This window comes from Taurulus bubalis (assembly GCF_910589615.1).
Source record: "Taurulus bubalis genome assembly, chromosome: 1".
NCBI classification, from domain to species: domain Eukaryota; kingdom Metazoa; phylum Chordata; class Actinopteri; order Perciformes; family Cottidae; genus Taurulus; species Taurulus bubalis.
Genome location: NC_136589.1, coordinates 4584081 through 4594823, shown reverse-complemented (window position 1 = coordinate 4594823; position 10743 = coordinate 4584081). Strand labels below are relative to the sequence as shown.

The window sequence follows — 10743 nt, the reverse complement described above, 5'->3', positions numbered from 1 at the left end:
ACGATGACAAAAACTATACTTGAGGACATATCTTCTCAAATAAGAAATGATGTGCCACCAGAGGTTGCACTGTGCTGCAATAGATAATGTGAAAACCTTTATAAGATATAATTGGAAATGCAAAAAATAACAGCTTTTCTTTGACCTTAAAACATCGAGTTTAAGCAAAAAAGGAGCGGTGTTAAATTAGCTATGGAGCTTTGCGTTTGCCCTTTTCCACTCAGGCAGAGCAAGACACTCCATGATTAAAAAAAGTGATATACGGTGCACACAGTCTGATTAAATCTGAGACCGCTCTGTGCCTCCTGCACCCCAGTGTCCTCCCTTTGATGAGGTGCCTGCCTGCGTGCTGTCCATAGACCAGCAGTAGTTTGAGTTCATGAGTTTCCACAGCCAGACTGAAGTCATGAGCACCTGGGTATTAGCAGCTGGCGACTTCTGATAAGATAGCTTGTCTGCACCCTTTTCTGTGTCAGTGTTGTTATCAGACCAGCCAGTGAGGCCTTAAGCCTGCCCCCATGTGTCACTACATCTGATTTCACTCTTTTCTCATGACATTGAGCCCCGTAGTGACTGAAAATGAAGTACAAATACATAATACATTGACAATTTGTGTATTATTTGTCAAAGAAAGGAGTGACGCAGCATACATTACTCTTTGTTTCTCAATTCACTGCTTGGGTGGGCCATATTTCTACATCCGTTTAAGATTATGTACCCTGAATGACCCCGGTGCCAAGTTAGAAATACAAATATTTCTTAGGAAGTTATAATCTCTGAATAATTGGAGTCAAAGTGTACCTCTCTAAGGATGTCATATATTCTATAGTCCAGCACAGACTGAAAGATTGAAAGCTTTCAAACTAACTAAGGTCAGAAGAGTGAAAGACCGTGATCACCCCCTGGTGGGCGCTATTATATCGTTTGAGTGACTGACCACTTGGGAGCATGCAGACCGTCAGGGGACAGTGCACATTAATAAAAAACATTTCAGTAAATGCTCCAGAGTTAGCCAAGAGGCTAGTTTTCATCTGTAGTCCCGAGAGGCAGATGTTAAAAAAACAAACCTAAAAACAGAAATAGGATTAAATATACAAGTTTATAAAATGTTGAGCCTTTTCAAATGCATGCACAAACAATGAATGAGTGAGAATATTAAAATGCATAGTAACCTCATTCAGGAGACATTTTCAAGTACTAACAAGACAACACATCATACATTCAACACACACAAAGCAAATAAAACGAGGGATAACCATGTTAAAATAGAATGGACTAAAGACAAGATAGAGACAAGTTAGACACTAAAACACATGTCAGAGGCACAGAACATAAAAGCATGCAGAGCATGTGAAATATATAAATCAGTCAGACAGCTAAACAACAATAAAAGACATGCATGCAGGTAGATGATGGTCGACGGGCAAAGTCATTATTGACAATTGTAGCTGCTGCTGCAGGAGTTATATGAAGAAATAGATAGTTCAGAAGTGTGCATTTGTGGACAATACTGACTGCAAGCCTATGAGTATTGCCTGCTCCTTCAACACCACAGACTCTATACAGAAAAGTATTTGGAAAAGTAGGACCTCGATCAGATATGAGCAGCAACCTTCTGCTCAACAAAATGTTAATAAATAAATAGTATTATTTATATAAACACCTTGCTAATATATGATAGTGTTAGCCACACAGACATTAACCGGGAATGGTGATGTTAACGAGAAGCTCTTGAACGCAACATTGACCTTAGTAAAGGTCACACAAACAAACGGCTACGCCTCGTGGAGATCGCGTCAGCCCGCTGACTCGCAGCTAGCTAGCTAACCTCAAGTCACGTGACACGTCGTTAGCCGAGCTACTAACTTAGTTATTGTGGCTAATAGAAAAGGTCAACAGCGTGATATATTTTAATCTATTTAGTTTAATATTATTTATGCAAATCTTTCCTTTATAAAATCTTTCTCTCCTGTTTGTCGTCGATTAAAACGACTCATAACTAACGTGGATTCAAAATGGCCGTGGACGAAGTCCAGTTCTTGAATATCCTCAAGGGAAAACGCGTCAAACTGAGCCTGAAGACTTCGTCGTACTTTGGCGTCATCCAACGTATCAATCTCAACAAAACGCTGGTTTTGGCGGACGGTGAGAAGAATGTCCATCTTGTATTTTGTGTTATTTGCATTATAGTGTTGAGTCCAATAATTGGTTCAGTCTGAAGGCCTTCACTGCCTGAAAGCAAAAACATAATACGTTTATATTCGTCGGCTTTCTGAAGTAACAGCAGCGTCACCTTTTGCATATCGTTTCAGTTGTCTGTGGTCATAATGGATTAAAATGTCCGGGTTCAAAAATGTTCTTCGGCCATGAAGTTCTAAATGGTGAGTTCACTGACACGTGATATGTACGTGAAAATGTTTAAATGGTTTACTTGCAATTTGTGTACAAAGTCTGACTTCGCGTTTTATTTCATTACCAGTGGAATTCGCCAATGAAGCAGACGCTGGCGGCGGGTAAGTAATCAACGAGTCATTATTATGACGTCATTATTGTGACGGCACGTTCAGCCGGAACATTGAACTGTGACATGCGATGTGTTGCACAGAAATATTCACGAGCACGGACTTGGAGAGCATCTGAATGTGGAAAAGTTTCAACCATACAGAAAGACAATCCCATTGGGTGAGTATGATTTAATACTTTGGTGTATTTGCTTAATCCTCGTGTTTAAAAGTCCTTTTTTAAATGGAAATGATTTGCTCACTGTTGAGAGGTTCTCTTTTTTTCATAGATGAAGATGAAGATGAACAGGGTTATTTCAACTTTGTAGTCGTCGATGAGTTTCATGAGAAGTTTGGGTCTGCTGTAAGTACATTTTTACTTTCCTTTACTGTTGCATACATCACTTAAATTACATATCTTTTAGTATACAAATCTATATGGAGACGTGTCTTTACTGAGACCTGCTGTCTTAAGAAACTCTTGATAATGTTTGGTTATCCCATTCATCAGGTGATGCAAATCAAGAAGCAGCATGTGATAAGTGTGGGAGCTGATGGAGTCGAGGTATTTAAGAATGGGAGACTGTGTTGGCTGCAGGTGAGAAGTTCTGCATTCTGCCTTTTTTGAATCCTTCGCTCCTTTCTTTTCGTCATCACAAAAATGACAGAAGATTTTAATAACTTCAACTGGTCTGCATTCATCTAGATTGCCACGAAACACAAGGTTTACCTGTTTGATATCCTGTTACTTGGAGCCCGGGCCTTTAAGAACGGTCTTTCCATGATCCTGGAAAGTAAGCGCATACTGAAGGTTAGCATTTACAGACTAGAAATACTGCCCAGTCACTGTGATGATTATTACCGAAGCATCTATGTTGATTGCACATCTTGTTCAGGTCATTCATGACTGCAGAGCCATTGCTGGATGTCTGATTGCTCAGTTTGGAGTAACGCTTACCAACGTCTTTGATACACAGGTACATGTGCAGTGTTTTCACTGTCTAGCTTTCTCTCATGTATGTTTGGTTGAGCATAATTATTCCCTTTTTCTTTCTACATGTGTTTAGGTTGCAGATGTCATGTGCTTCTACTCTAAGACGGGAGGTCTTCTCCCCAACAGAGTCAGTACTCTGCAGGAGGTGGTTAGTCTCCATCTGAAGGTGCCCTCCTCTCAACTCTTATCCCTTCAGATGAAGTCCCAGCTCACCAAGGTACAGCACACGGACTCCTCCAAGATGGTTTTATTTGCTGCACAGTTGCATCTGTATGTGCTGGCATCACTGGTGTGTGTGTGTGTGTCTTTACAGGAAGAATGGGAGATGTGGTACGAGCGGCCCTGTCCTATACCCCTGCTTAAGGTGATGGCTCTGTCAGCGATCCACCTTCAGCCTCTCAGACTGGTGCTGCTGGATACTCTTATGATGGACTATGTGGCCCTGGTGGATTCATACCTCAACAGCGGCGTCTATGAACCTGATGAATTGCAGCATGTCACCATGGTGTGTATTTCACAAATTAAAGGCTTAAAGTCTTTTGGTATGTAAAATGTTTCATTGGTGGATAAATCAGACATTGCGTTTTAATAGTATTTTTCCGTTTTGAAAGTTTGCCATTGCTAGCCATTGTGTACACTCTTATGACCAATCAAGTCAAAGCAAAACATCATCTCTGTCTCTATCAGGCGTTTGAAGCAGCTGAGTCATCGGCTGCCTGTTACACTGGTAACCTTTTGTTTGTTTTATAAACTGCATTCACAATTCACAGCATAGAATAATTGCATTTCTGTACAGGTAGGGCTGGGCAACATAGCAATATTGTGATATGAGATTTCATATCTTATTTGATTTTGGATGTTATAAGGCATACATTTAGCCTTTTTGTGTTTCCCATGACGGGGTTCTTCTTGGTGACTTGTGATATCGGGAAAGTACAGTATTTCAAGCTAAAAACTAACATGATGGATATCTATTTGATATGCCTTTACTGCTTAAATCTCACATCAGCTTCAGCTGAACTATCAATTTTTTTTTCCATTGGCCTGTGGATTCTGTCCATCTTTCTTTGAAATAGTGTAAAGAGATCACAAATATAAATGTGTGATCTCTTTACAGCCATAATTAACAGAAGGAACAATAGCAGCAGCCAAAAACTAATTTGCAGTGTGTATTGTTCCAAGAGTGACTTGAAACAAACGTGAGCTGATCCTTAAAGCACATGCAACCGGTCTATAAGCGGTCTACCTGTTTGCATCCTCAGGAGAGCGTGTTAGAGTTGCCCAGAGAGCTCAGGCAGCTGGAGGAAATGTATCGCGAGCGGCAGGAGTGGGCTGCCAACCACTACCCTGTCACAGAACAAGGTCTGCTGGATCGCTATAACCCCCGGACCCAGTCTCCATCCCAGACTTCAGCCGTGGAGAACGTCCAGGAATCTCCTTTACAAGTGGACCCTCTTCTTTCTAAGTCCCCTACGAGCCCGCCAAGAGCCAACAAAGTGTTGTCTGTGGATGTCTGTGCCTCCCCTGGCTCAGCAGATCAGCCTCCAGTCCCAGCCGATTCATCAGACCTCGGAAAACAAATGTCTGTCAACAGTCCCCTGTCTCCAGGTGCAGGTAGAGGGCGCACAGAGGTACTGATGAACACAGCAGGTAGAGGAAGTCCCTTTGGAAAAGAGCAATCGTCTATCACAGCCCTACGTGCCTTAGGAAGAGGCTCTCTTCTCCGAGTATCACAAGATCAGGTCCCCAGAGAGAGCATAGGGGATGTAATGGCTCCCGATAGGATGGGGACGGCTCCCTCTGGCCACAGCCACGCACCTGCACAAGAAGTGATTCCCCAGCCTGTCCCCGGTGCTAATGACCTGCTAAAGGACGCCATGACAGAGGACCATTTTACAATGCCTGAGTCCATCTCATCTTCACTCGCACAGTCATTTAGATCTTTCAGATATTAAAGGAAGTGTTATAAAGCCATATAAGGACACGTATTACGGATGTTAGTTACCAAAAGTTCCCAGTAGATGGCAGTAAATATTGTGTTTTGTGCAGAGGAAAAATCTTTTGAGGACAAAAAAAAAGAATGTTTGGATGTTGCATGCCAGTTCAGTCAAATATATTTGTTTGTGATAACTTGTTCCTTTTTTATTTGAGTTGTATTTCACAGGCGTTTTGCCTGTAGATCGTTCTCAATTAGTTTTAACTGAGTGATAAATGATTGCATTCTTAATTTCAACATCTAGATAATCTGTATGATATTCAGTAATGTACCGTGTCTAATATGTTTGTTTATCTTGCAGAAAATTACAAGAAATGTAACTCAAAACCACAACCAAAAACCGCTCCACATGCCCATTAAACCATAATGTGTTAAGCTTAGCGTGATATATTTCCAGTACAGCTTGGCTTCAGTGTTGCAGTTAATTGATTGTGAAAAACAGTGACTGACATTGATGGATCTGCTGTTAATTGAGCAAAAACATTGCTAGCTGACGTTTCTTTTGATTACAAATCACCAAAGAAAACCATTAGACTTGGCACAGGCTGAGCAGTGACGCTGACTCCCTGCAGTTCAGATGTGCATGTTCACAGGTGGCCAACACCTGCCATGTTCTATAAAAGCAAATCTTATTTCAATGTGCTCCTTGTGGTGCTGTGCAGACTTTGCAGAGAGGCCCTGCAAAACCTTTTTTTTAATTTTTTTTTTTCCCTGGATCATCAGCGTTTGGTGCCTGGGATCAGAACGAGGCATGGACCCAGCAGCAGGGCATTGCTGCAGCGCCAATGGGGGCCCCCCATATTAATCACATCTCATTGCTATGGTTATCTACATCCAGAGGATTGGGCCCTTTCCAGAGTTTCCTAATTGAAAGCGTGAAACAGATAAAGTAAGATTTTAATTAACTGGGAGGCAGCCCTGCACAAAGCCCTGCATCTCTCTTAGCAACCGGCTCCTCCTCAGCCTCTGCTCGACACGGGCGCTATGGATCCTGCCCATATGCCTCCTTCAAGCCTTTGAAATGCTGCTGTTGCTCAATCTGTATGTGGGTGGGTTCAGCAGGGAACACAAGGTTTAGCACATGATCTTCAAGCTGAAGACCTCATGTCTTTTTATGTATACATAACTATTGACTTGCTTTGTATGTATTTATTTGTAGGCTTCATGACAAGTCTAGCATGGCTACAGAATGAGAGCTTTATATATCTGCGTCACTCAACAGTGAAGTTGTGGTGAGGGCTGTGTGTGTGTGTGGGGGGGGGGGGGGGGGGGTGGTTGTCTCTGTGGAGGACAAGCTCCTGTCATTGACAACCCGATTTGGGCTCTTATTTTAGAGGACCTTGCATTTCCTCTCCGTCACAATAATGCCTTATGTGCAGCACTTCCTGTTTCTCAGGCCTGGGAGGAAGGAACAGGGCGCTTGTCACACAGTAGTCACCGCTTCCTCCCCCGCTCACAAACTTCAGACAGTGTTGTGTCCTTCAGAGGGGAAAGATGACTGCACCTTCAGCATCACAGCAGGATGCTGCCGAGCTATATTTAGACTCAAGTCGGAAAGGTAGTGCACAGACATAAACACAAACTTTAGGATGTCCAGCTGTGTTGATTTAGCATCCGAAAATGGTGGTTCAACTGTGTAAGGCCAGTTATTGTTTTGACTGAGCTGTGGGAACCTGTAGGCCTGCTGTTTGTTCAAGGTGTACTGCAAATTGTTCCCCCAAAATCAATGATTATCACGTCAAAATACTACACAGGTTGTCCTACGGACTGTTTAGACATTTTGCTTCATTTCTGGTGTTATTTCTGCACCATTAGTCAACCACGCGGTATCAATAGGCAACAAAGCTCCCCGGACACGTGCCAGACTGCATTATTGATCACCTAGGCTTGTGGCACCCTTCTGACAGCACCCAAAACAAAGGCATTGTATCCCCCGTACTCTATCGCCTTATTTACTTTCCACCATATCGTCCTGCAGGGGCTCCGGTTACCGACGACACCAGAGCAACACGGTCTTCAGAACGGGTCAGAGCTCCAAGGCAACCATTCCTCCTCTTGATGAGTGTTAGGCTACAAATGTGTTCATAATTAATAGGCTTTTGTTAATTATTAAGAGCGGAGGGATAATTTACAAAAAGCACTACCTTTACATGGCACCTTGTTAGGGTTGTGGTGTTGTTAGCTGGTTTGCACTCCTAAGCACATCATTAAAATTCATCGCTGAGCTTGCCCACTAAGTGCACATGCAGATCACGCTGCATTTCTCTGTTGATGCTGAAAGCAGCGGAAAGCTGAACACGCTGTTTGACCCCCAGGGCTGTCATTAATGAGATTGTTTGTGAGCTTTTACAATTTGTACTCATGATTGAGTCTTGCCACATGGACGTTTCTCAGCTACTAGCCTCAACCCGGACCATCCTCTCCACAACACCTATACTGCAGGGTCAGCGGAGCACTTTCTCCAAAAGACAAGGACAGATAGAGGAAAACATTCCTGCCCACGGCAATAAGACTTTACAATAAGTCACCTCTGGCCAGATCCTCTGTAGATTAATTCATCAGTTGCTTTAGGTGGCAGACTTGGCCAGAAACGACCTCTTTGATTGGCTTGTTGGAAGAACTTGATCTGCGGGTCTTACCTGAGTAATGCGGCACAAAGACACTATTGATAGGCCGCATTCAGCAGTCCACAACTGTGCAGGCACAACAAATTAGACGCATGTCAACAAAATAATCTCAATTTCATTATTCATATAATCACATGTAATCCCTTTGTGTTTGTGAGCTGGGAGGAATATAATCAGATATCAGGTTCCGCTATGACACTGAACTATAACGGTGCAGCCAATCTTCCATCTGTTAGGAAAAACCTATTGTTGAGCCCTGCTCATCCGCCCACCCCAACCTCTCTCTTTCTCTCACATTACAAAATGACCCTTTTTTACTCTCTCCTGGTCGTATTCAATTTGGAGAATTAATATTTAACGCGAGAAAGGCTGACTTATCCAGATGGCCTCTCAAGTACAGCAAAAATGAGGACAAAACACAGCATCAATATTTCAGCCAGCCTTAACGGTATATATGTACCCCCGCAGCCAGGAAACCCAACGCAGGAAGACCCCTCAATATGCACCACATTCATGCAAACACACGCATACACAGATGGAGGCACACAATATGCATCTTTATGAACTGCTGCGCCATGTTTACTCAGGCAGCATGGAGCACCGGGACCTTAAGGGCCTCTCCAGAGGAGCCAGCCTCATTGTGACCTTCAGCTGGGACGGGCCGGCTCAGTTAGAGGAGTGACAGGTGAGGGTGCACAAGAGAATGTGTTTGATGCAGAGAGAGCAGGCCTTAAGAATGCATTCTTCAGCTTTTCTCGCTGTGCATGCATATGTACACTATTGGAAACATGTTTTAGCCACATAAGCAGCTTGTTTGCAGCTGGATCAATACCCTCAAACTTTTCCTTTAGTGCCATCATCAGGTCAACATTTGAATTTGTCGATTTATTTGTTTGTTTGACAAGACACACGCAAAACTACCTGATTTCCGTTCAGCCTCAGCTGTGGATTTCAGGCTAACTAGCCGTTAGTCATCAGGTGGCACCTTGCATGTATGAATGGGTGAATGATTTAGTCTTGTTATGAAGTGTGTGCCTGAGAAAAAGTAGTATTTAAAAACGTTTTATGATGATGTCCATTCCTTCTCCTGCTTGTTGTAAAAAGGAGGAAGAGAGTAGTTTACATAACCCCAATGCTGAATTCAAAGCCATTTATGCTGCAGGTCGTTGTTCAGCTACCAGAATACTCTAATGATTTGTGCAATGAACATGGGCACGTGTCAATGACAAGCATATTGATGTCAACAGTTTAAAATATATTTTCGTAATAAAAGAATGAAGGTATTAAAATTGCCGTAAATATCTTAACTTTGGACTTCTGCAACCACATCAAGCTAAAACTGTCCTCCAGATTTTCTTGCATCGGTGGCTTTGAGAGATCTTCAGGCTTTGCTTGATTGAGAAAGGCCACTGTTGGTCAAAGGAAAAAGATGTTTATTCACCATAAATTCTGGTTATTAGAATATTGGCAACCCCCTCAGCTACAAATGTCTTTGATTAAAAAAAGATGGAGGGGATTGGCTTTTGGCGAGTTTGTTATAATTAAAGCCTGCATTGTGCAAGGTGTGTGTGTGTGTGTGTGTGTGTGTGTGTGTGTGTGTGTGTGTGTGTGTGTGTGTGTGCATGCATGCACAGATGAGGAGGTAGTTGCAGCCACAGGGAGGGCCTGAAAGAAGGGGTGGCTCCCTGTGGCTGGCTGAATTAGTGCCCGCTGGTTTGGCCTGGCAGCTGCTCTCTGAGCCTGGCACGCTGACAGCCTGGCACTGTGGCGGTGTGTTGCCAGGGCCGACCAGCAGACTGTTGGGCAGGCGGTAACGCCAGGCCCACCGAACACACACTCTTTCACCGGAGAAGGCTTTGTCTTCCAACCATACTTGTGTTACTTGTTATGGCAATATCGTTGGATTAGTATGAGATTAAGTTGGGTAATTAAAAAGGACAAATTACGTTCATGTGACCAGGGAAAATGTAGACGTCATCTGAAACCGGTTATGAGGTTTAGCCATGATGAAAAATGTCAGCCGTTTACTGTGCTGCGCCTTGTCCCATTGGCCGGAGTTAAGACCGTGTCCGTGGGATTCATTGAAGTGAAATTCAATTTAATTTAAACTGCTTTGTAAAAAGTGCTCAACAAAAGCCCTAAATGGTCAATTAAATGTGATACACAAAGCAATGCCATCTGTTTGAACACATACTTGCTACTGCAGTCACATAAAACCACCTCGTCAACAATAAGCATTTCCTAGATTTATGGAGTCTGAAATGATGAGAATTTGTTTGATGTCTTTCAAATTACTGAAAGTGTTTTTTGTCATTAAGTGTAATTAATGCCTGAGATGCTTACATTTATACCCATTCATCCCGTTACTTCCTCATCATTGTAGTAACATACTGAGAGTGTCATCATGTATCTGCTGTAGACTGCTAAAGGTGTGTACTGAGTCATAAACCACCCTTGTGTGACCCACTGGTGGGATTTGGGTAGATTCTGGATCTGGGTGGGTCTGCCAGGGCCGGCTGGGCCTGTCTTGGCCCAGATGCAGCGTCTTCTGTCCAGGCATGGCACCGGGATATCTGTGGGGCCCAAGCACACCAGCTGCTATCTCCGTGTCACAGAATATCTGAA

General features: G+C 43.1%; 1 protein-coding gene across 1 annotated transcript; it reads left to right on the top strand.

Annotated features, from left to right (window-relative positions):
* Positions 1-2015: 2015 nt before the first annotated feature.
* Positions 2016-8800, top strand: exd1 (exonuclease 3'-5' domain containing 1; the record flags this gene model as incomplete). The annotated part of the gene is made up of 9 exons (XM_079228097.1): positions 2016-2145; positions 2792-2865; positions 3013-3099; positions 3208-3312; positions 3398-3478; positions 3569-3712; positions 3809-4000; positions 4758-5109; positions 8706-8800. The coding sequence occupies 9 exons, from the start codon at positions 2016-2018 to the stop codon at positions 8798-8800; spliced, it is 1260 nt and encodes a 419-aa protein (XP_079084223.1).
* Between the last annotated feature and the right edge of the window lie 1943 nt (positions 8801-10743).